The sequence below is a fragment of the Diabrotica undecimpunctata genome, chromosome 6 (assembly GCF_040954645.1).
Source record: "Diabrotica undecimpunctata isolate CICGRU chromosome 6, icDiaUnde3, whole genome shotgun sequence".
NCBI lineage: Eukaryota > Metazoa > Arthropoda > Insecta > Coleoptera > Chrysomelidae > Diabrotica > Diabrotica undecimpunctata.
Window position 1 is genome coordinate 126,003,890 of NC_092808.1, and position 27,648 is coordinate 126,031,537.

The window sequence follows — 27,648 nt, forward strand, 5'->3', positions numbered from 1 at the left end:
ATTTTTAAATTTTCCCCATTCTTCTTCTATTGTTTCTGTTATTTCATGTTCATTATCCATCTCTTTCTCTAGTCCTTCTGAGTATCTTATTCTCGTTGTTTCTTCCCTTAGTTTATAAATTTTTATTATTTCTTTGTGTTTTCTGTTTATGTTCTCTTTTCTTTTTATTTCTTTTCTTTTGCTTTTGAATGTGGTTTCTAGTAGATAGTGGTCACTACCAATTTCATAACTTCTTTTTACCCTTACGTCTCTTATCCAGTTCTTCTCTGTTTTTTGCACTATAGTATAGTCTATAATTGATTGTTCGTCTCTTGATTTGACTTCTCTTGTGATCTTGTGTATCCTTTTATGTTGGAAGTGTGTGTTCATAATCACCAGGTTATTGTCTAGACAGAATTCGAGTAGTAATTTTCCATTTTTGTTTAGTTTGTCCTCCCCATAAGGTCCGATGACATTGTTCCATTTTTCTGTTTCTTTCCCCACTCTACTGTTCATGTCTCCTGTGATCACAATTTTCTCTGTACAATCATTTATCACTTCTTGTAATTTGTCCCAGAATTCATTCTTTTCGTTTTTTGTTGCGTCTTCATCTGGTCCATAACATATGATTAGGTTTGTATTGGTTTCCTCTGTATCCATATCTATGTCTACTCTTAGTATACGTTCGTTGTAATATATCCAATTTTTTATTTTGTTGATACTCTCCTTCTTTATCATGCACGCTACTCCTGCCTGAGCTCTCTTCGTTTCTTCCACTCCACTGTATATTAGTAACATTCCGTTTTCTAATATTATTGATCCTTTTCCTTTTCTCTTTGTCTCTGTTATAGCTACTATTTCAATGTTCTTATCTCTAATTTCTTCCCCCAGTTCTATTTCCTTCCCATTTATACCTTATCCGTAACGGATCTGTCATAATTTTGTCGTTGAGAAATCACGGACAGAAATGAGTTTTGTCGGTAGTAAACGCGGAGTTGCTATGTTTTATCAGTTAAAAATAGTCTAGTGAAATTGTAAGCAATATTTAGTTTGTTCTTCTCGTTTTTAGAGATCAAATTTCTGACGACGACACTTTTTTTACCTATGAAAGTAAATAATATTGGCAATTGGAACTAGTGGATTACCTAGGCACAGAATAAATAACAATCAGAATGCACCATCGAGTTAGAATCTATGGAGAAGCTATGAGCATATTAACGTATGTACTAAAAACGGCATAGGTAGGCGTGGCTAACTGTGATATCAATATGGCGGTGGGATCATGGCCGGACTCAATAATATTAAAACTACTATAAAAATATGACTAGTTATTCAGAAGATTTAATCATAATCTAAAAAAGTGCAATACATTTTTAATAAACTATAATTTATTCATCCCGCGGTAAACACTAAAAACACGATATATTATACATAAAGATAAATTAATACAGTCAAATACTATTAATTTATTCTCTGAAGTACGGGCCATTACTTTGTTTACATATTTGTATACTAACCTGTAGAACGTTATTCCTGAAGATTTTTTATTAACATTGCTTCGGTCACTGCAACTACGTTGAGAACAAGAACCATTATTATGCACTATCACAATATATTATTACAGTTTCTACAAAAGTATTATAAAACTAAAAATATTCGAAAAACGACAAACGTAAATAAACATATACGATCTGTCAAAAGTGGCAAAACAATATGGCCGAAGTGAGGTCGTTTTTAGTCACGTGATGCCCTCTCAATAGATTCTAACTCGATGGAATGCACACTCTCAGATGCCGCCTTTGAAGTGTGTCAGCACAGGATCGCCATATTTTAAACGGGAACATAGACTCGGATTAAGAAATTTGTGACAAGCTACGACAGAAATGTAATTTAAATTTTTAAAGATTAATTATTTAGTAAATTTGAAATAATTTAATTTATTCTTCAACTAAAAGTACGAATAAAATAGTGCATATTATGTCTATGGTTGCCGTAAATCAATTAAACCGGGTTAATTTTTCTATGCACACCAGATAAAATGTCACTTAACAGCACTGGTTCAGTTTAAAACATGGCTGATTCCGTCTGCGCGTACTTATTTTGACAAGCAGAGTGGGCATTATGATTGTTTATTATTCCGTGACCTACGTATATTAAAAATAACCTCCCTTATGAATAGGTTTTGTCACAAATGATTTGAAATTTATATACACACTAGTTTTATTAAAGTATACCTTAATCCGTCCGCATCATATCCAGTGCAGAATTCAGATAACAAATTTTGCAGTTCATATGAGCTGTACTTTAAACTATGTGCAGATCCGACCCTGCCGCGGTCAATTTTTTTCGGGCATATTTCCAAGGTTCATGAGGTTTTGCACCAATTCTAACAGGTAAATTAGGTAATTAGGTAATAAAAAAACAACTACTTTAAAAATGTAACAAGTTTATTATCATAATAATTACTTATTAAACAATTTATTTTTAAACATAAAAATAAAGTTTGCAATTATATTAAATCATAAATACTGAATAAAACTAAGTAACACTATGAATTTAATTCGGACTTTACAATAACAAATTAAAGTAGATTCGTTATAAAAAACCTAACAATGATCCAGCACTACTATAGAATATTTTGAATTGATGTACTTCAGACTGAAAAGAGGGAGGATCATTTTATTTTAATGTATATGTTGAGGTAGACAGAAATTCACAACAGTTATGTAGTCTTAAATTAATAATGATGTTAAACTATTTATTTGTGAAATTTATGGAAACTATTATAAAGTTCTTGTATAAACTTAGATATAGGTTTCCTTGTTTATTTTATTAATATTTCTCCTGATCAGAATAAATATTAAATGAATATAAAAAACCAAAAATTAAAAAAATTACGCAAAACGACTATTACAAAGTTATTAATGGATACAGATCATAAAAAGTAATACTTATTCCGTAGAGAATTTATAAAGATAATGGACAGGACCAGAATTATAGCAATTATTGCCTATGAAAAAAAATTCAATTTATAATTCGTAAATTTTTACAGTAATTAGTTTCTTGATGGTATTTTTGAGTTAATTTTCTTCGTAACCAAATTACATATGCTCTTTTCACTATGGTACATATTATACTCATCAGAAGTTTTTAAGATATACAAGGGGAATTACAGGGAGAATGTATAGCCCTACAGATGACAAAACTTGTCCAAAAAATTATATTACAAGGCAAGATACCCGACGCATGTAGATCTTACGAACAACAGGGGTTCAGCATATTTATCCTTTGTGAACCTAATAAAGGCTTTCGATCGCACCCACGTCGCAATTATGGAAGTAAATAATGTAAACTTAAGTAAAGGAATAGGGAATGGGTGCGACAGAATTGAACACAACCTGCCCAATGAAGAATAACATTCTTCATTTCATAAGATAAAAGTTGGACAAATTTCACATAAAAAATGGAAAAAACTAAATTAAATGTTGAAAAAAATACCCCAAATGAAACAAACTTATAAGTTTTTGTGTTTGTGAGTGAAAAGAACATAAAGTGTGGGATGGTGTGGGGTTATATAACGATGAATACCAGTTACTTTAAAAAGGAAATATATAAAGAAATGGTGAAATCAAACTGGATTTGTGAACTTTTGGTAAAAAAAGTAAGTACAAAAAGATGAAAAATAAAGAACTTGGTAATTGAAGAAGACAATAAAGATTATCAGATCTTATTGTTATAGAGAAACATTACTAAAGGAAAAGCAGATGCTTAAGAATACTAACAGAATGCTGTATATAATAAAAAGTAAAGAAAATATAATTGATGAAGAATTAAGGATTAACTAACTATAATAATTATAAAAGAACACGTTATGTAGAAAATAAGGTACCGAAATATAGAAAAATACTAATTTCGGAATATATTATAGAGAGCTACAGAGTAAGGGCACAGTGCGGTCATGCACAGACCAACCAGTGGTACATAATAGATCGAATCTTATACTAATTAATACTAATTGTTTAGTTAGTATTAATTATTTATTTATTATTAGTGTTATTAATATAACGCTAATTAATGTTGCGATATCTAACAACATTAATCTGCGTCTTAAATACAACGAGAAGATCACCAAGTACCCAGATCTTGAGATATAAATAACGAGATAAAGGAGAATGGAAACCACCTAGGCGATATCTATTATTCTCTCTACTACTGGAGTCATCACGAAGGACCTCCTACAGAACATAAAACAGCTGAATCTTAGTGAACATCTCTATAAGACCATGCCGAAAGCGATACTGTTCTCAACATCCAGATGCGCAAGAAAATTTTTGAGACATTCCAGCCTATTAAGGCGCCTAGGGCTTCATAACACAGAAAGAGGCCCATCAAAGCTCAATACTTTTCATACCGTGGTATCTAGGAAGATCGAATTTCTTCTTAGAGGCAGTGAGTGCCGTACGGCTTAAATCTGGAATAATAATATTACTATGTACGGATGTTAGCTTAGCTACTCATTTGGTCTTGTAAAATGGTCTAAAACGGACGTGGAAAGTTAGAATACTTCTCACAAAGGCATGAAAACATTACTCTACATGTAGTGCAGCAAAGAGATTACTTCGCTGATCTAGGGGAAAGACGACTTATGGACATAGGTGAGCAATTGCAAAAACAGGTTGCATATTTAAGAACTTATTTTCGGATGCAGACTAGAGACATCTAATTTGCATAGCATCGCGATTTGCGCAATATATGTCACAACCACCTTTCTAACAACGAAAAAATGCGTACCTCGATGGGTAAACCTCTGCATGGGCGACATCCCAATGAAGTCAGTCAATACTATGTCGACAATAAAGCGTCGAACGATTGGTTGACATCAGGAAATATGTTCCTTGAAACATAAGGTTTCTTATTCGCCATTCAGTATCAAGTTATACCAACCAAAAATTACCTTAAATATATGGTCAAAGACCTTCAGGTCCAAGAGGATAAATGCCGAAATGGATTTCAAGCACAAGAAACCATCCAAGTTCTTACGGGCTGCCAGGTATTAGCTGCAACTGAATATAAGGAACGGCATGACTCAGTAGAAAAGAGCCTTCATCAAGAGATAGCTAACAAACTGGTTCTCCGAACTAACCATCTCCCTTATTATCAATACGTTCCTGACATTATACAAGCTATACTGGGACCGAACTGTGCTCACAGACCAACCAGTGGTGCATAATTAACCAGACCAAAAGAGCGCCAAGTACATAAGCCAGGAAATTCAAATACGGAGACAATTGTGAATGGAAAGTACTCAGACAATAGTTGCTATTCTCTCTACTACTGGAGTCATTTCGAAGAACCACCTAGAAAACCATGCAGAAAACTGTATTACTCTTGACGTCCAGATGTGCACGAAAATTTTTGAGAGATACTTTAGCATACCAAATCAACTAGGTCTCGATAACACGGAAAGAGTCCACCAAAGCTCAATGCTTTTGATACCGTAGGTATCTGGGATGAGTGAATTTTCCCCTTATAGGTTGTCAGAGCCGTATGGCTTAAATCTGGTAATAATAATAATAATATAGTTAATTTTGAAAGTGAAACAAAAAATCAAATTATATTTTGGATTAGAGTATATGTATATTTAACCTCGGCTACAATATGCTTTAAAGTGAAGGTGTAAGATAAGCAACAATAAACATTGTTTATGATGTTTGAATAAGATATCTCGTATTAGGTTAATGTAATTTTATGGGAAAAGCGTCAATATATTCAGAATCATTTGCTAAGCGTAGTTTACATGATATTAGCAGCAACAACGGTATAAGAGTCGCACAGTTGGCAATGGAAAATAAACTCACGAGTAGTTTTATGTTAGAGGAAAGGTATGATAATATGAGGAGCATGATTATTTAGATTATTTTGTTTAGATTAGAAAGATCAATTAAAATTAGATTGGTATTTAAGAATATAAAATATTATTTAATACTTTTGAGTAATATTTAAGGCAGTTTGAGGAATATTTAGGGCGACGGTTATGCTGATGAAGCAATTGGGTAATTTGAATAATCCACATTCAATTGAAAAATGAGAATAAACGTAGACGTCGTCCACTAAAGATGTGTTTTTATTTTCCTTTAACTACTTAACATTGAGAATAATCTTATAAATTGATTCCCGTAACTACGTAACATTAACAAGAACCTTGATATTGACAAATCAAAAATACCATAAACTCTGTAAAATGCAGAAAACTTTTGCAAAACTAATTTTTTATTATCATTTGTAACTAAGCTATAATTACGGTATTCCGCCAATTCTTTAAATTATACAACTATTAAACAAATTGTAAAATATTAAAAAAAAAATTGGTAAAAATTCTTATTTTCAAAAAAACCTTGGTAATAACATAAACCTTACGGAAAGATATAGACCTTCATAATTTCTTCTATGTGTGTTATAAATGTATAAAAAGGGGATAGCAAATTACATTTTTCAAGCTTAAAAAAAGGAATGTTCATTTTTAAAACTATAATTTAATGAAGTAAATAGTTTGATTTACAATTATTGTCCAATTGTTATAATGCGTAAAAAATGAGTTACTGTTAAATTAGAAATAATATTTTTAGATTAAAATAGCATCATAAATTAATGCGATTTGTAGAAAACAACGCACCCACAAGTTTCCCAGCTTTTGTCGCAAACCGCTGACCCGCATTCTTTGAATAAACAAAGATATTGGGAAGTCTGTGATCAAGTGTGTATCCAAGAGAACCACTGTCCACTTCAGAAATGTATGACATTCCCTGTAGGTTTTGTTCAGTGAATATTGCAACACATCCTCGATACATGGAAATCACCAGAAAATAAGGATACAGTAAAACCTCCCTTAACCGAAACATTCTTAACCGAAACATTTTTAACCGAAACCTCGTTTAACCGAAACGGCTGAGTTTTAATAATTTCGTCAATAAAAAGTAAATTTTTATCGCAAAACGTAAACAATTTCATTAATTTCACTCACCGATTGATGCCTATGTATGTTGGGAAATCAAAAAAACCAAGAGCTCTAGAAGAGATTTCGGAAAAAGCACTTTCAGATTTTTATAGAGGCCAAAGAAGCTCATGGATGTCGACTACTTTATTTTCAGAATGCTTCTAACATGAATTCGTCCCAAGTGTAAAATCCTTTTTAAAATCAAAAAACCTTCCCATCAAAGCATTGTGGCTTGTTGACAATGCGATAACTCACCCTCAAAATCTACCAAATGGTGACAATTGTCAGACTTTTGCCACCGAATGTCACGAGCTTAATTCAGCCGTTAGACCAGGGAGTAATAGAGACATTCAACAGACATTATAGAGGAGCATTCGTAAGATATCTGTTATTACAGAAGACAAATGAATCTAAAAGTGTTGATTCTCAAATATTTAACAATGAAACATGTTGTTTATTGGTGTGCTGTTTATTGGAGTCGTGGGCCAAGATCAAATCTTCAAATGCTGGAACAAACTTTTTGATTTGATTTTGATTGACGATCCTGAAGAAGAAAATGGTAAAGAAACGACAGAAAAAATTAAACCTTTAATAAAAAAGTTTGCCGGGATGTGACGAAATTAACCAAGAGATACGTGAGTGGTTAGCAGCCCATGACTCAGAAAGTGAATTCATCGACCAGAACATCATTGATATGGTTCTTCATCCAGACAACCTGAGCGTATTAGACGACGAAGATGACGACCCCATAGACAACAGGCAGCACGAGACCGCCGACTCGCGCTGCCTTCAATGATTTTCAATGCCGTAGAGGTAAGAACTTTATACAGTAGGCCTAATTAGTTAGGGACACGAATAGGTTCTTAATTTTTGTTGTCTTTGCATACAGTTTTGTCCTTTTCCGATTGCTTTACGTTTCGTCGAACAATCGAATGAGGCAAACTCATGACGTTCTGCAAATGAACGATGAAGAGATATAGCTGCAAAACATCGTTGTCAAACAAAAAAGCAAAAGAAAACAGAAGACTTCTTTAAAAAAGCATGTTAAACTTGTTCATTTTCCTTAATTTTATTACTTTATTCTGTATTTACTTATTAAAAAACATTACGAAATCACCTCATAGTATTTTTTAATACTAATACGTTCACCAAGAATACTATAAAAAAACAATTTTATTTTTAACCGAAATTCTTGTTAACCGAAACGGCCTCCCCCCAAATATTTCGGTTAACGGAGGTTTTACTGTAGTAACATAATTAGAAATCATATTGCATATGTCTTAAAACAATATAGATAACGAAACGCAATACAGACAACAAAAGCATATCCAGGTGCTGATTTATTTTCTGAACACAGTCGCCTTTTCACTAGATTACGGCTTTATTTAAAAACTTATAAATAAATCACAAAACTGAAAAACTAAATAAAACCAAGTTAAAGTCAGAAGGCATAACAACTGAAGCACGACATCAATGATCATCTAAAGTGTCACTAGATTAAAAACACCATAATATAATAATAACACATTGGAAGTGATAATGGGTTTTCATACGGTGCGGTGGTTCTTTATCCCCTTATTATGACCTGGCGTTACATATATGTAACGTTTTCTAGGCCCGTACAAAATTCTCTTGTGATGCATTAATTATTCTATTAGCAGGTAGATGATGTGATAGGTACGTTTTCAAAAGCTAGTTCTGTCGTAAGAAGTGAGCTGTGTGTAATAACTTTGAATATATTGTTAATTTTATGTGATTTATTATTCTTGGTAAACATGGCGAATTGAGCGGAAAGTGTGGGCTGATGGAAACCGAAGTACGATTTGAGTAAGTATTATAAAACCAATTTCTTTTTCAATTATGCAACATTTTATAATGTATTTGTTTAGCTAATAGTTCTATATATATATATATATATATATATATATATATATATATATATATATATATATATATATATATATATATATATATGTTATGTTAGGTATTTTCCAAAACTAATGTTCATAGACGTAGGCAAAACCGGTGTTTTGTTTGTGTTATATGTTACAGATTACAGAGATGTAACGCTAGGCTATTATGAAGCCATAAAATGTTTACAGTATAGATTGATGATTTTATTTTTATTTGTCGTTATATATGGTTAAAACAGATATATTATGAAAAAGAAAATTATAGTTGTTTATTGACAATTTTGATTTCATTTTGTTTTAATTTTAGAAGGAATTTGACCATTAAGGAAACGTTAGAAATAGCGCACATTGATTGTGCAAAGGAGATATTCATAGAACCACCGGAAAGTCATGTTTTGACAGACGAGGATACAGGAGGTTCTGTGGATCATTTATCACGCCGTCAATTGAGAGCACAAAGTAGTTCTTCCCACTCTACTTTAGATGAACCAACTTGAAGTACATTTAATGAAAATGTAATACTGGAGCAGGTAACGAATAAGTGTGAGGGAAAATCAACATTTATACTGCCAGATAAGACAAATCTCAAATATAGTAAACAAAAGGTCTTAGATGGGGATTTTATAGACAATCACGCCATACCTTTTCCATCGCCAAATTATAAAAAAATATCGTGAAATGTTTTGTGTGTGGATATGTTTGGACAATTTATTGTTAATCTACTACAAACAGAGTCAAATAAATATGCTTCTTTCAAGAATTGTCCTGATCCCTTAATTACAGCTTTAGTAGAAACTAAATGTTTCATAGGGATTTTGCTTGTCAGCGATTGTCAGATGTTAAACCTTCAGAAAGACGCTACTGGGAATCATGAAAAGAGATATGAAAAATACTCTTGTTGAGGTGAGACCGATTTATACAAATTTTAATGTTCATACACTGCTCAGACAATAATAGCATTGATGTGTCTGATAAAATGTATAAACTTAGACCTTTATGAACAAATTAAAGGAACATTTTTTGAGACAGTTTGTGCCCGTACAACACATGGATTTTGATGAAGCCATGTTAAATATTATGGACGACACAGGTGCAAGCAAGTATCAGAGGAAAACCGATTAGATTTTGCTTCAAGATGTGGAGCATGAATACGTGCGAAGAGTTTCAGACGAACTTCACTATTATGAGATAAACCATCTCCTAACTGCCATTCCTGACAAGAAGCGGAGATATTGTGCTGGAGAAGGTTGTTCTTGCACTACGAGAACTATGTACAACAGATGTGATGTTGGCATTTGTTTGAAATGTAACATAATATTTCATACAAACTCTCGTTAACGTCTATATAAGATTCTAGCGTCACATATTATGTAACATCGTTTTTTTTTGTAGTAAAAAAAGTTTTTTTTCTGCCTCATGTTTCTACCTCTAATTAATCCAAAAATGTAAAAAAATAAGGTATTACTCAAAAAAAATTCCTGTCATAATGGTTTAATATTTCAATCTAAAAAAATAGGAAACTACCATGAAGATATGAACAGTGATGTTTTTGAAGAACTCCACAGATGAGGGTTAGTCTAGGAGGGTTGTTTTGCTGCGATCTTGCTAGATATACTGTCTAACTTAGTCAACCTCTTTTTATGAGATTTACTATTTTTAATAGGAATAAACCATAATTTTAATTTAAAATTAAGTTTATTTGACGTTTCGATTTCCCCTTCAGAAATCGTTCTCAAAATAAAAAACATTAATAAATTAAATAAATGTTGTTGTTGTTGTTTTGTAAAAAAATCTTCTAATTTAATTTTCTGACTCATTTATATTGACAACTCAGACACATATTATACATTTTAAATTTTGCCGATTTGCCAATATTTTTGAGTTGCGTTTCTGTGACGACTTTATTGATTTTGTATATACAGTTAAAGTTGATTTCATGTAATCGAATGAACATACAATGAAGTTAATATTATATTTTTTATATTTTCTCAATACCCGTGGGCGCAGGTTTTAAAATTACAACATTTTTAGCGGGATTCAATCAAAATACATATTTTGCTTGAGCCGTTCGTGCTTAAATTTTCTTAAAATTTTGATTTATTACTCCATGTCGATAGCGAAAAGATTATAGGTAATAATTTACATTTTTTTTTAAATCCACTTTTTTATGTAAATTCCTCTGAAGGATAAAAATTTTTATTTCTAATTTAAAGTAGGGTTAACATTGTTTCAGATCTCACAACAAAACTCTGTACATCTACAAGGTATTATTGTTTAATTGGTCTTAATTAAAAATTTCATGGAAATAGTAAATATGTAAAATATTTCGTGGTAGGGGAGAGTAGTCCGCAGTGAGACGGTATTTAGTCATTCGAGATCTTTTTACAACTTTTTCTATATATATATATATATATATATATATATATATATATATATATATATATATATATATATATATTGAAACGAAAATATATTTGAACTTGAAAACATAAGTGTAAAAAAAATTCTTTTTGACGTTGCAAAGTGTCTCACTGTGTCAACACTGAGACACAGTGGTCCACAACGAGACATCGTTCATTGAACATGTAGTGAGCCCAAATTCACTTCGAACTGAACACAATTATTTTGCCTCTTTCTTTTTCCATGTATCACTGGTACAGGTAAACTCATCACTATGTCTTATGATAAAACACTAGCAACTTCAGGAACGCTTGAATAAATGAACTTGTTAGATTTATTTTTTCTTCTCAGGTAAATTATCGGAAAGATTAGTCAAAATTTTGCCAGCTAAATATTGTACTGACTTTTTGCTTGCGAACTTTACAAGAACATAGTGATCATGGCTGCATTTCTATCCAGTTCCACGAATCCTGTTATTGGAGCATCAAGGTCGGCATCATATTTAGATGAACTGTTCAGGGATTCTGCTTGGTCACTTAAAGAACTATTTTTGAAAAAAACATAATGACAGTATTAGATTTTTGTTTCGATACAGGACAGCGACAAGCCGCTTATACGTATTTCGACCTCTTTAGGTCTCCTCAGAACGGTATAGCCACTGCTCTGAACCAAAACAAAAATCTTTCCCGTCCTAGACAATAGTTATCAAAATAACTATATACGGATGTTACTACGCCATCTAAAAACAAAAAGAGAAATCAAACGATTTCTACCTGGCGAAACCGAATTCAAATTTTTACCACTGTGCTTTCTAAAACTTACAAAGCAAACAGCGTGATAATTTACTCAGCAAGGGAATCTAAAATAGCATTCCACATGCCGTTCATCATGGTCAAAATTCGTAGTGAATTCAGTTTCTGGTACTCCAAACGGAGTAAAGTAATAAAACATAATGACGGTATTAGATTTTTGTTTCTATTTTCGAATTCGATAAATCGTTTTTTTACTGTCTTAGCTCTAGCTTTGCGTTTTTCGGTGTTTATTGTTTGAAGTTCAAGTTTTTCTGCAGTGTCTGTTTTAATGAAACTTTTTCCGCATTTTCTGTTCTGCACTTGTTTTTGTGGAGCGGCTTTGGGGTAACCTCTAAACTCTTGCGGGCTCGAAAACGATTTTGTTGTCATGACGGTTGCTTCAGAATCATGGTCAATAGTAAGTGTTGCTATCACAGTATCAAGATTTGAAGTAGGATCCTTTTCCCCATGTTTGTCATTTGTGCAGGAGTCTGAAACTACCATTTGAAGTATTGATTTATGAAGTCTAAAAAGTACCAATTGAAGATGTTGACTGTTCAGGCCGAACTGTGACGAAACTAGGAAGAAAATCTTCTGCAAAAACATTCAATCATAAGAGAAAATACCCGATTTACGGAATCCTGATGTTATATTAATCGGAGTCATTGAATGCAGAAATGCACTCATAATACATTCTGGAATATCATATATGGTCATTGGAGTTCCGGGGTGGTGCCTTAAGTGAAAAATAAACGCCAACATCTAATAGTTGTAGTTTATTATTGCAATGGGGCAGAAAGGTTAAAATAGTCACTCCATTGGATTTGGATAAATCCATACATTCAATTGAAAGATGACTTTTGTGGTTATCAAACAACAGATTTTCGATTGAGGAATTTGTATGGTTTATGAAATAACGCATAACTTCCACAAACAACTCACTTTTCATCCAGCCCGAAGGTGTTGCAGGTTCCAAACTACCAGTTGGCGCATTACGAAGCATATACAATTTAAAATGAGCCCTAGGAAATGTAATAGCTTCTGGAATCGTGATTCCTGAAGCACTTATGAGGCAGCAAGTCGTTACTAAAGATCATCTTTCGGTACTAATTACTGGATTAACTTGTTTAACTTCTTTGCAAGCGATCACTTTTTTTGGTTTCTGCACAGTTGTCATCCCAGTTTCATCTAGATTCCATATTCTGGAGCCATCGGCAAAGATTTCGTGCCTGCTCAAGACATTGTGAAATTTATCAAAGAAAATTGATACATTATGTTTATTGAAAGATGCAGCACGCGAGAGACTACATCTCTCTGGTTGTTTGATGCTCATGTTAGGTGATCGTTTTAAAAATCCTCTCATCCATTCTATGCCGGCAGCTCTATTTTCTGCCCAATTATTCGGAATCCGAATATTATTTTTTTGAGTCATTTCGTATGCTAAACGGCGACATCCGCGAGTTAGGCCGTAGTTCACAAAAGTTCATAAAGTGTGATATTTTTTTTAAAGTCGATAAAATAAAAATAATATCGCTACGTAATTACATGCAAAAATACCTAAGCTTTACTTACCATCAATATCAAAGTACTAGCTCAATGCATAACCGAATAATATCGGTCGATGTGAGAAATAATAATAAAACGAACAAGCGAACCGAAGCTAAGATTTTCCGGTAGACTCTACATGTTGAGACAACCTTGGTGGCGATAATGCAAGGCGCTGTTGACATGTCCTCAGAAAATGCCTTGTCTCATTGTGGACCACTCTTCCCTACAGTATGTTAGGTATTTATTGAATAAATAAAACAATATAGGACATTCTAATAACTACTATCACTAAAAACATTTGTACAAAGCATTATATTAGTTGAAAACTCAATTTTTGGTCCCATAAATATTAACATAAAGTGTTTTCACATAAATCACAAACAAAAATAAAATATATTTCAGCAATGTTATGTTAAATTTTTAAAGAAACATTTAATGTTAGATACACATTCTTCAAAAATCTCTATTTTGACACAGTGTTTGAGCATTATAACAAATTAATATTAGAATAGAATAATATAATAATATAATTATATAATCGCTATTTACAATTTTAAATGCCTCAAAATGCGTACATAATACATAGGTTTCATGATGGAATAATTCAAACAGTTTCATCTTAATTTTAAATATTTTTTACGTTTCCTACATACATATCTTGTATACACATGTGTGTTTGCTGTATTATCCAATTACTATCGTCCATGCCTCTGCAAAAACCGACAAATAAAATTGTGTAAAAAAAAACAGGGGTGTTTTTATAGCTCATGGACGTATAAATAAAGATATTTATTTATACGTCCATGTTATAGCCCAATCGTGTTCTTCCTAAATCCATGTTTAAAGGAATTGTACAGATAAATGTTTGTTATATTCTTAAGCAGTCTTGAAATTATACAACACGAGTTTTTAGGTCTGCCCAATTTCATAAAATCAATTAAATTTTGAACCCAACTAAATTTTTCAAAAAAGAATGTTGAATTTTACAGGCTCAGCGACGATATAATATAAAGTAAGGCACATTATAATCATTAAGTAGTTATTACAATAAAGGAGTGAAATTTGGATATAACGCTCTAGTTTGTACTCGTACCAAATTTACTTTTTCTATCTTCATGAAAAAACAAAACCGTTTTTAGTGACATAAGCAAGGCATAATATAAGCCACTTTCGTGCATCCGTTTACTACGACTCCGCTTATAAAGACCGACCGCTTTTAACGACGGAATTTCACAAAATATTGTCCAGTTACAACTAAGACTAGCATTGATATGTTTACAAATAAATAGTTGTTATTGGTCTTACAAAATTTCATAAACATAGTAATTTGGTGACCTACGAACTATGTGACTATCAGATCTGGCATTAATGAAAACACTAATTTGTCTACAGTGCGTTCTCATAGCAAAGCTATGACAGAGCCAAACTAATTTTTCAAAAGTAAAACAGTTACAAGTATTTTTTCTCTAATAGTCGTTTTTAATACTTTATATGAAGATTCAAGAAGTTTTGAAACATCTTTAAGAAGCTATCTCCGCCCTGAATGTGACTGTTTATTATTCGGCAGTAATTTGCGGGTGATGATTGCGTACGCATACAAAAATGGCTTCTACAAGACGAAAATGTTTCTCCATTAAAGAAAAATTTTTATAACACAACGTTTAGACGCTGGCGAGTGAAATGAAACGATTGCGAAGGAATTTGGAATCATTCGACAATATCCACAATTAAGAAAAATAAACACAAGATGCCCAACTCTTTTTCAATGCCAATGTTTTAAAACCTAAACAAATAAGTGAGGGTGTCGTCTAAGAACAAGCTAACTGTGCACCTTTAGAATGGTTTAAGCTGCAAGCTAATCGGGGAATGCCCGTAAATAGGCCTATGCTTCAACAAAACGGCAATTTTTTTTGCAAAGAGCTAAATATTCTTAATTTTGATTGTTCGGCCAATTGGATTGACCCATTTGGTCAAACTGTACTCGTCCGAGTACAGCAGCAAAAATGGCCTAGTAGTGACACATCTTGCAAAAGAGTGGTACTCCATGAATATGTCCTATTCTATTAAGAAGTGTTCTACTAGGTTTTCACAAATTATACCCTAGGTGGCGCTTCTCTTCCTAACCTTTGCCGCAGTAATTAGAAGCTAACCTCCATATTTCTATTGGATCATTGAAGATCATTGAGCATTGAAGTGTTTGCTATTTTGTGATTTTGATATCATTTATCATTTTTTAAACTTTAATTGTTGGGTAGAAGGGTAAACACTGGTAATGCTTATTTATACAGTATAAGAATTTTTTATTGTTGTTTTTATGTTACAAAATACTCATGTACTCATTTGAGTACAGTGGGTTTGTATGGGGTCAAATATTTATGTTTTTTGGTTTTTTATTCTTTCAGGTTCAGTATTTGTCTTGGAATGAATTTTCAAGAATTGCCACCTATGAGTCCCATTGAATTTTATGGAGAACGTTATAAAATACCTGCTTTAGCTTAAGATGACCTTGCGAGTTCCACTCATAAAGATGTATTGGTGGTACTTATTCCCCCTGAGATTGACTATCAAACTGACAATGAAAATATAGATGAGGATGATCTTCCGACCCAAAGCTTTCTGAATGATGTTCCCAGAGAAATAGAGTTTTATTACATGAGTGATGATTCTGACAACGACGAAGAAGACAATCGTTTCCTTGTCATTAGACTAAAGAGAAAATTTAATGAAGGGTCAAAATAAAATCAATGAATCTGACTGCACGGCAGAAATTACTGATAATACTATATCTATAACAGGTTACAAGGGTCGTCTGGATGATAGCCGCTCAAAATAACAATCATCAATTTCATGTAACACAGGAAGTGATAAAGATATTTCTGTACTTTTTACTAGATACCTTAGATTGCCACGAGAACGCAATTATTGGTGTTTAGATGAGGATCTTTAGGTTCCCCTCGTGACTAATGCAATTTCAAGGAACCTTTTCTAAGAAATAATAAAATACCTATATTTGGCGGATAAATCGCAAATTGATACAAGGGACAAAATGTATTGTAAATGTAAATAAAAAATTTCAACAATTTGGCATATTCCACAAAGACTTATCAATTGATGAAGCGATGATAAAGTATTGTGAATATTACTCCTCTAAACAGTTTATAAAGGGAAAGACAGTAAGATTTGGGTGCAAGGACTGGATGCTTTGCAAATGGTTATTGCAACAATTTTGACACATATTATAGAGCATCAGTGGATAATCCGAAAGAATCGGCGTTGCCTTTAGGATCACAAGTTGTTTTAAAAATGCTTGATGTCGTTGATGTGCCTACTGACCACAAAGTATTTTTTGACAATTTTTTTACTAGTTATAATTTGATGGAAACTTTGAAAGAGAAGAGAAAATCTTATAAAAAAATGTCCCCTGCCATCCTCCACAGCAATGAAAAAAAAAAAGATTTGTGGATATTTCGAATATCGCTTTGACAAAACAATTCTACTACTTTTTGTAAAATGGAAGGACAAAAATGGCATCAAATTACGATAGTATTGAACTACTTTCAAAAGTGAAACGTTGGTATGCTGCTGCTGTACCTCAATAAAAACTTTTCTCAACATACAATGCTTCAATGAGCGGTGTTAATCTATTTGACCAATCGGTTAACTACCGAGTCAGTATACAAGGTAACAAATGGTGGCGGCACAAAAAATGTTGTACTATCGAAAAAAAAAATGTCGTGGGATCAAATGTGTTAACTGTTTGAAGAGTAGAGATAATAGTGAACATTGTCGCAGGAAAAATTACTGGATAGTCTTTGTCGGTTAAATAGAGCGATGTGACCGAATGGCAAACCAATGTTTGGTGCAGACGAAACTGGATTATTCTATAAACTAAGGCCAGATAAACCATTCAAAATTAGAGGTGAAAAATGCTCGGGAGGAAAGCTTTCAAAAGGCAGAATAACTGTAAAAATTTGTTAATTATCGCCAAATCCAAGAATCCAAGATGTTTTAAAAATGTCCGATTTTTGCCGGTAGATTATGAGAGCAATCGCAAGGCCTGGATGACGTGACATTTTTATTAAATGGGTATGCTATTGGGGTCGTGAACTGACTAAAAAGAAGAAAAAAATTCTAACTGTCCGGCTCGTCCCTCATTCAGAGAAGCAGAACTCTCATTTTCCTGCCTCCTAAGACAACTTATGTATGCAACCTTTTCAACTGGAAGGGGAGACCTATGTTCAACTTTGGACGCAGAAAGCAGGAAGATGATGATTATGCAACCTATGGATCAAAGAATAATTCGAGTTTTATCTGTCTAGGCGAGAGCTCTGAATAGAAGACTACCTATATGAAATGAAGAATTTGAACAATATTTTGGTATTGATGATGATCTCGCAACATGTGTTGAGCCTACTGACGAAAATATTCTACAAAATATTATACTCAATAGCCAAGACAGCGAGAACAAGGAAGACTGGAAGAAAATTGTACCACCCCGAGTTGAAAATGAAAGAGCCAAAAGAGATGGGAAGGATTGTTAGGACATTTCACCTAGATTGCGTGTAAGCCGAAGAAAGGATGGAGTTTTAGCTAGCGAGTTGTGATAAAAAAGGGGATTTTTATATTAAAAATTTAAATGTAAAGAACGCAGGAACAATTTTAGGGTTGAAACAATTGGAATTTAACTGGTTATCGAGTCGAATATTACAAATTTATAAAGTTTGAAACAAAACTTACAGTAAAATAAAAATTATTTTGTATTGTTAATAATAAAAATAATATAATATATATAAAGTTCGTCCCAAACCCTTCTTTCAGTGCGTCATAGTTGATCGAATTCTCTCTAACGCATTAAGCTAGAAGTGATAGAAAAAATCGTGAGTCTGTGATTATTATACATAGAACTTAGAAAATTATGTATTGTTTACGTGTATTTGTATATTAAAGCGAATTCTACTCACGGATGTATAATTGGTTGGAGTTTATAATACGTTAATAAGATATCCAATCAATGATGCGCATAAATATAATGTGACGCAGAAGGTCTCGATCTTGACAGTACTTTCACAATGTCAACTGATAAAATAATAATTGTCATTCCAGGTTACTATTTTCAGACATTTTACAGTGAAAATTTAATTTTGTATTTATTGTCATAAAAATATTTTAAATCTGCCGAGATATACCGAGAAGGAACAAAGATTAATATTAAAATTATTAAATTATTTTCAATTAGAAAGAGAGGCTTGGACTTTATTACCAGTTTCTGTCGTTCATTAACCAATAACTATAAACATGTTATTAGAACTCGTGTATACAGAATGTTTAGTGAAGGTTTGTATTAAAATATAGTTTGCCATAACCTACTGAAATATTACTAGCGTCTTTAAATTTTTTCTTGTTAATTTTAGGCCAACATGTTACCCTTCATACCAAAAATATCAAATTCAAGTTGGACTAATCACTCTTTAGTAGAATGTTTAAAAGGGAGGCATATACTTGTTTCAACAACCATGATGAAACTTGAATTATTGGAGATGGTAAATCTTAGGTAATTAAGCACTTTCCTTGAATGTATAGAATAGGAATTATGACAAACTGAAGTTCCAATATAATGCGCAATAAAAATTTATATACAGGACGAAACCTTCTATTATGTAAATTAAAAATTTTACCTTAAATATTAAAAGACAATTTTGAATTGTTAAAGTTTTTATTTTATATTAAAAAAAATAACCTTTTCACATTTAACCTATTACGATCCTGCAACTGTCAGATTTAACTAAAATGTCATGCAATAATTCTCGACATTCCTAAAATCCTATGACGTCACAATTAGTGACGCACTGAAAGAAGGGTTTGGGACAGACTGTACACATTTATTATGGGTATGATTTTACCCCTGGATGATTCTTGATAATAATTTTTTGTTCTCATCATCTTAAGAGCGTTATAGCTAAATTTCCCCACTGGTATAAAAGAAATAAAAGTAAATATAAAAAAAATATATAAATTTTAAATTAGTGGCACATAAAGCCATATAACTAAAAAATAGTCCTAGTAGGTCACAACGAAACATATTGTTGGCGCTTTATAAAATAAAAAAAGAATTCGAGTTTAACTAACCTTTGGTCCCTCCAGTTCACCGTACTAATACTTAATACAATAAATTAATAAAAAAGTATATATCAAAAATCTTTCTCACTTTCTGCGGGCACGCACATAAATAACTTAGCACAGCCAATATTAAAATCGTTAAAACAGTTCTGTAACCAAAGTGGTTTGTTTTGCCAATATATCGTAACGAAATATACTGGAATACCACACAATATAAAAGCTACACCAACTCCTACTTCTAGAGGGGTTACGTAACACGGAAATGTTACTAAAAACCCGCATATTATGAAGAATGTAATAGGAAGAATTAAGTTCACTTTGATGGGCCGTAGAGCTTTCGGATGAGTTTTGCGCATGTATAAAAGTCCCACAATACTGACGGTAATAAAAAGTGCTTCTACAAAAGATCCATAATTAATAAGAGCGTATACATCTTCTACCATTACTAATGCCAGTGTAATGATTGCCTGAAACAAAATTAAATCTTCTTTAAATCCGATAATCAGCGTTTTAATTATTAAGATAAAATTTTATTATAACAACATTATTACAGAATTACATTTTAGTTTATTATAAAAAAATATTTAAGTAAATATTAAATCAACCTCGAAAATATTTATATGGTTGCATATTTACTAGCCCACGGGGCAAAAATTATAGTATGTCTATCATAAGGTCTACATCAACGAAGCAATGTAAACGAAGGCAGACTTTGTTAAATGTACCCAAGATATATGCTTAAAATAACAGTAAAGAAGTTCCTTCTTCAGAAGAAAAAAGGACCACATGTGCAACGAACAAACCAATAATAGCTAATAAGCCACGTAGTCCTAGCAGACCCGCCATTAATTTTTAGAATGCAATATATTTCAATGTTTTGTTACTAAATATCTCAGTGCAAATGAAAACCCCTTCATACGATATACATCAATTGAGAGCCACTTCTACAAAGAGATGCCAGACTCTTCTCTAGAAAGTTCAAATGCCAAAAGTAGATTTTACCTTACTCAACTATCCCAAACATTCACACAATCCATCTGAAATAAATCAACAATTGCAGTCTACCATCTCCAGATATCTTGATTTCAAACTAACTTTTACTGATGCCTCCAAAAGCAGCAATGGTGTAACTGCTGCAGCTATTTTCGAAGACAGCATCTCTGTCACCCGCCTAGCCAAGGAGTGAAGCATATATACTGGGGAAATGCAAGCAATCTCCATCGCACTGAACCAATGTACCAGCAACGATATCAATTTTCTTATTATGAATATGATATCCTTGAATGGTGCCAAACAAATATATCCGACTCATGCTAATTTAGCACAAATGAAAGACATGCTATACAATGCATAAACATGGCACATACATAACATTCTTATGGGTACCATCCCATATTTCGATAAGGGGTAATGAAGCAGCTGATAAAGCAGCACCCAGAAGTGTCAATAACATGACAAACTCTATAATGCAAAACATACCATTTTCAGACTAGAAAACATTAATAAAATCCTACATTAACAAAACCTGGCAAGAAAAATGGAGCCAAATAGAAGCAAAACTAAAAATTATCAAAGTAGATGTTACTTCTGCTTTACTCCCGCTCCCAGCTCAAAGACATGACCCAGTAATCCTCAACAGACTGCGGCTACGTCATATAAAATTTACACATGGATACATCATCTCCAAGGACCCTCAGCCGATTTGTCACAACTGTCAAATACCAATTTCAATGCAATATAAAATAATAGACTGTCCAGTCTACTCAACAGCAAGATCGACAGCGAAAATACAACACAATCTGAAAGAAACTTTAATAAAAGACATCAGTAAATCAATAAACTTTTTCAAAAATTGTAAACTGTATAACAAACTGTAAGATTTCACAAAATGCTTGTATTTTTTAAAACTGCTTTGTAAATGTAAATATGCTTATCTTGTAGTCTGAAATGGCTGCGGTCTGTATGCAGATCTCAGAACAGAAATAACAAAGAACATGTTTCCACTAGAAAAACCTGGACTGTACAGCATATCCCGTTGAACTTGTGATTAAAAATATAGTCCGTCTAGAAAGTATCCGGAAAAGGAAAGCAGAATTATAATTTTACGGTATTTATTTCTATCACTTGAAATATAAAATGTCAACAAATAATTCTTATCATTTACTTATACAACCTCCATTTAAATCTAAACACTTAACTAAACGTCCAGGTACACCCGAAACTAGGCCATAATTTTCGGTAATGGTGTTCCAGGCCTGTAAAATTGACCGAATCAAACTTTCTTTATCTCGTGGCGCTGCTCGTTCCACTTCAATCTTCATCAGTCTCCGTATGTTTTCAATGGGGCTAAGATCTGGAGATGCTGCTGGCCACAGAATTGTTGCCAATTCGTGTTCTTACATCCAAGCTTGAGTATAAGCAGAAGTATGGCATCTTGCATTATCTTGCTGAAAACGCCACCCCTCTGGATATAAAACATGAGCCGTTTCAAGAAGAAAACCATTTAGGATGTCACAATATTTCGCACTATCATCAGTACCATTAACTATACAGAGAGGTGTAGCACCACGCTGAGATATTGCTCCCCAAACCATTATTTTAGTGGGAAATTTGGAAATTTGAACGGTAACATTTTCTCTTGATAGGAGTTTTAGATGATTTGCACCAAGCTGGAAACAACTTTCATCAGATATAAAGACATTATTAAAAATATCTTCTCGAAAACGTTGACAAAAATCTATTCTTTGTTGCCTTTGCAGAAGTGTCATTCAGTGACATGCGGACAGTTTCTGGGCACACTTTTATTCTTCGTTGATTTTGAAATCTGTTCGCTAATTTTCGAAACTCTAGGCGCGGATTTTGTCGTCCTAAAGTCACTAAAGCATTTAAATTGTTTCCGCGAATCTTATGCGGTCTACCCGAAACTGGTCTATGTCTCATATCTATGCCATTTTTTATCCTCTTTATTGTCTCATACACTGCAGTTTTTCCGAGTTCAGTCAATTGCACTAATTTTTTAACGTTTCGGACACCCTTTCTATACAAATATTCCACGACTTTTCTTTTTTCTACTTGCGACATTATTTCACAAATCTTAAGTCTGTTTACAAACAACAATATTTGACAGATGGTGTTGTCATGCGATTTTGTCCATATCCTACTATCGACACAACCTACTTGATGCATTACTTTTGTCTTAAAATGTTACAAAAAGGAAATCTATTAAAATTAGAAAAAATATAAATTTCCGGATACTTTCTAGACGGACTATATATAGGCCAAGCCAACCGACGAACATCCGACAGACTGGACGAACATAAATAGGTCTCAGGAGTACATAAATATCGTCACCATTATTCAAATAAGAACATACTACCACACACAAAATAGAGATGACAGACAACCACAAAATATTAATTGCTGAGATTCCCGACCAATTTATCTTGGGATGGACTTAAAAAAAAACTTATTATGTATTAAAAATGGGGTCGTATTAGATGTTAAAAATTATCCTTAATGTCGGTGGTGAAGAGTTTTCATGGAGCAAAGAAAAATGAGCATATTAACTAGTTGTGATGAAAATACCATCAAATAGTCTGTGAATCTCACCTGTTGTCTTGAAAAATAAGAAGGATGGTTCCACGCTTTTTTGTACTGACTACCGCCAGCTCAATGCGGTAACAAAAAAAATTGTTACCCCTTGTCCAAGGTACTTAAAGTATTCTACTTTTTCGAACTTACATTCTCTAATATTTATCTCTGTTGTATTAACTGTATTTTTCCGGGAGCATATTAGGTACTTTGTTTTATTTTGGTTGACAAACCCTTCTTTGATGCTTTCTTACAGAACTTCGAAAATTCTTCCTTTAAACTGTGTAGGTTTCTGCTAATCAGCCCTATGTCATCAGCAACAAGTTGCGACGTCGATATTATAATTGTACCTTTTGTTTGGATAGCTCTTATTGTTCCTTTTATCGTGACATTAAATAGTGAGGTTAGTAGTGAGTGGCCTTGTCTTACTCCAGTTGCTATTTCTCTAGATCTCTAGATTTTTCATGTCTTCTATTATTACTGGTCTTAGTAGGCTATCAAATGCTTGCTTGAAATTTAAAGAGAGGATGTGTAAGTCAATATGACGTTCATAACATTTATCGATTGACTATCATTATCTGTATAGCATTTATACTTGACCTTCCCTCTCTAAATCACTATTGGTAGTTTTTTATTTTAGTTTCAATGTATTTTGTGAGTCGTTGTCTCTGCAATAATGTCAATATTTTGTAGCAGCTGTTAATAACGTTATTCTTCTACAGTTGTTGCATTGTGGGGTGTCATCTTTCTTTAGAACAGGAAGTATCCACACTGTTTTCCATTCTTTGGGCGTTATATCTTTTTCTCAAATTCTTATTTCTAGGTCGTATATTTTTCGTTGCGGCTCTTCTCGACCTCGTTTTATTAGCTCGTTTGAAATCTTGTCTGTATCCGCTGCTTTTTTCGCTATAGATTTCTTATCACTAATATCATTAAAACGTCAAACCTTATGATACGATACTGACGTAGATATGTAAAAGAAAGTAAATATTTACATAAATATCAGGGCCAACAACAGGTCACTATCTAATCGTTCTTTTGGCTGCTAAGGTCATGGCAATTTTTTTTGTTTGATAGTTGGAATATTTACTTTGGATGTTTATTAAAGGCGTTTATTATCTCATATTCAATGATACTACACACCCAAATTTCATATTGTTAATAATTCGTGTGTATTTAAGCTACAAAAAAAAATGTGTTTTTCCAAAGTAAAAAAGATAAACTATAAATCGAAGGTGCCAGCATTGGACAAGACCATCCGAATATTGGCGATCAGTATGGCAATCTTTATTTTGTCTGCAGCAACGCGGAAAAGCTGCACATATGTTGTGTTAAATCAGGTTCTGAGGTTCTTTAACCAGGTTATTCTTCTTCTACTTGTACCTCGCCTTCCAAATATTTTCCTCTGCAGGATGGCTTGTAGGAGGGCATATCATTTCGTATGTGTCCGAAGTACTGTAGCTTTTGATAGTCGATGGTTTTCAGTACCTCTCGGGTTTTCTCCATTCGTCTGAGGATCTCTTCATTTGTAATTCGGTTAGTCCACGAGATCTTGATCATTCTCCGATATTGTCACATATCAAACGCTTCCAATCTGTTGCACATATCTTCCTTTAATGACCACGATTTAACGTCATAAAACATAACTGAGAACACGCAGCATTCTGTTTTATACCAAGAGAAAGATTGTGGCTTTTGAAGAACGCCCTCATCCGGTTGAAGGTGGAACTTTTCCGATACGCACTATTATGTCTTGGTTATTGGTTCATTATTAATTTATTATGGTGCCGAGGTAGTTGTAGTGCTCCACTCTTTCTACTAGGTTTTGGTTGACGTAGAGTTGACCTTCTGTTATTTTTTTTACTAATTATCATGAGCTTTGTCTTGTTTACGTTTAAATTGAGTCCATATTGTTGACTGTGGTACGTGATTTTGTTCATGAGGACTTGTCGGTCTTCTTGGTTGGCTACAAATACAGTTGTGTCATCTGAATATCTGCTGTTGTTCAAGCGGTACCCGTTTAGTAGATTGCCTTTTTTAAATTTTGCTTAAAGCTTCGCTAAATATTCTTTCAGAGTAGATATTAAATATTAGAGGAAACAAAATACAGCCTTGCCTCTACAAGGAATGATTTCTACGAAGTCGGTGTGTTTTAACCTTTAATTCTGATATTTGCGGTTTGATTCCAATAGTGGTTCAATAACCCACTATGGCGAAACCGATATATTAACATTCACATGAAATCAAGAATTTATAATGCCAGTATAAGACAGATAATGACGTACACATCAGAAACAAGACCTGATACAGCCACAACACAAAGGATAACGGCAGCAATGAGAATACTGGGAAGAATTACACGAAATACACTGAGAGACTGAAAGATGAGTTAAAACATTACAAGAAAATGTAAACAACATGATTAAATGAAGTGGATACACAACAATAAACAAGAATGTAATGTATAATAGAGCACATGTATAATAGAGACCAGAGTGGTGAAATCAGTAAGAAGTACATTTCCAAACTGTAGAAGAAATACAGGGCAAGCTCGCATAAGACAATCTTTCATAAAGGTATAAATCCGACTATGATAAAGCAGGACTGCTTATAGAATAGAAGAAGATAATATGCTGTTAACTGAAATCTTAAGTTTTAACTTAAAACTTAAATCAAGTAAGCCGCACGGAGTATCGCAGCAAACTAAACATCAAAATTCTAATTTTCTTTCATAAGACAATCATGGAGAAATGTCATTCATGCCATTTTGAATTTAGATAATGGTTATTAATGAATTGTTAGTTTTTTTTTCGTGTAAAATATTATATTCGAAAATATTAAATAAATCGGTGTAAACAATAACGTTCTAGGTAGTTTTTTTTCATTTTTGATATTGTGATGGAATATATATGAAAATGAAACTGATGAAACCAAGAGGCTTTAACGAGCAGACTAGGTCATAAAGCAACGTGACAAAAGTATCTAGAATTGTGGTAGCACACAGACACCATCCTGATAATTAACTACATCGAGCTCAAGCAGATCTGATTATTAACAAACTGGAACAAAAAGTTGATGAGGTTAGAATTAACTTCTGCAGTTCCATAAAACATCGTTTAGCGAAGGAACCCTGTGAAACTATAAAAGCCTTTGGCCTTTGGATAAACTTAAATATAGTTTATCCAAATAATATGTCCAGGCGCTCCATAGTCCTCACCCGCGCCCTCAAGAAAGATGTTGATGAAGAAACCATCAGGCCCCTTCTAAAGAGGCAAAATAAAGACATTAAGACAGAAGATTGGTTGTTGAAAAATCAAAAGATCGGGGAAGACGCGCAAACTCTAGTCTATACGATTGACAAGGTCTTGTATAAAGCATTGAGGGCTGCTCATTTTAAGGCATATTATAAACTTGGACAATTGATTTAAGACAATCAGGGGCCTGTCTGATAGTTTTCGGATCAGCATACCTCCCTTATGATGATGACGAATAACCACCATCAAGGGGGTTGGAACAGCTAGTGAGAGATTGCAGGAAAAATGGACTTCAATTAATCATTGGCTGTGATGCTAATGCGTACCATCTCACCTGGGATAGTACAAACACCAAACTGTTAAAAAATGTCTTAGATGAGGTTGTCTTGTTCAGAATATCGACACATTTTGAAATAACAGGCAATGAGCCTATGAAGGAAACTTATCGTAATTCCGATTACTTTTTTGAACAGGACAATTGTCTAATGAAATAATTTCGAAAATAATCTAAAAAGTTAAACGAAAAGTCTTGAGAAAATTGAAATTTTTGGTTGAATATATTTTGAAAGTTTTATAAAAAGTTTCGTAGTTCATTTTTTTGGACAGGAGAAAGGTATAATAAAAAGTAACGTCATGGTTTTTCGTTGTGTTCGAACTTGTGTTTAAAAATTAAAAATTTAACAGTTTAATATATTAAAAATACAGATTTTATTGTAAAAAAAATATTAATCGTGGATGCATAAGTTAACTTCGTAGCTTCCTTCGTAGTCCTTTCATACTTCTCTCTAACTCGATCTTTCACGATATAGTTTTAAGGCGACGGCCACGGTTTTAGCTTATGAAGGCGCCCTCTACAGGAGAGCTTTTAAGTATAATAACCGTAACCAAATCGTCCATTTAAAATGTCCTTCTATATGCGTCTATATTCTTTGGTATTACATTAAAAATGCATAATATAAATAGATGTTATGCACACCAAAAAATATACACTCTTGGATAAAAATATCGAATATTTTGGAATTTTCTTATTTTTGTTTTTTCAAAATAAATTCTGGTCAATC

At 33.0% G+C, this 27,648-nt stretch overlaps 1 protein-coding gene across 2 annotated transcripts in view; it reads right to left on the bottom strand.

The window, feature by feature from the left end:
• Positions 1–2,417: 2,417 nt before the first annotated feature.
• The window catches only part of mnd (L-type amino acid transporter minidiscs), an 89,121-nt gene continuing 63,890 nt past the window's right edge, over positions 2,418–27,648 (bottom strand). Inside the window, exons 5-6 of one of the 2 annotated variants that reach the window (XR_011951272.1) lie at positions 19,752–20,209; positions 2,418–14,335 (exon numbers count right to left, since the gene is read on the bottom strand). Coding sequence is in view for 1 of the 2 variants with exons in the window: in XM_072535325.1 (XP_072391426.1) it covers positions 19,814–20,209 (396 nt within the window). In the remaining variant the exon portion in view is untranslated. Of the gene's footprint in view, positions 14,336–16,504; positions 20,210–27,648 lie in introns of those variants that run through there. The other variant, XM_072535325.1, reaches the window with a different exon arrangement.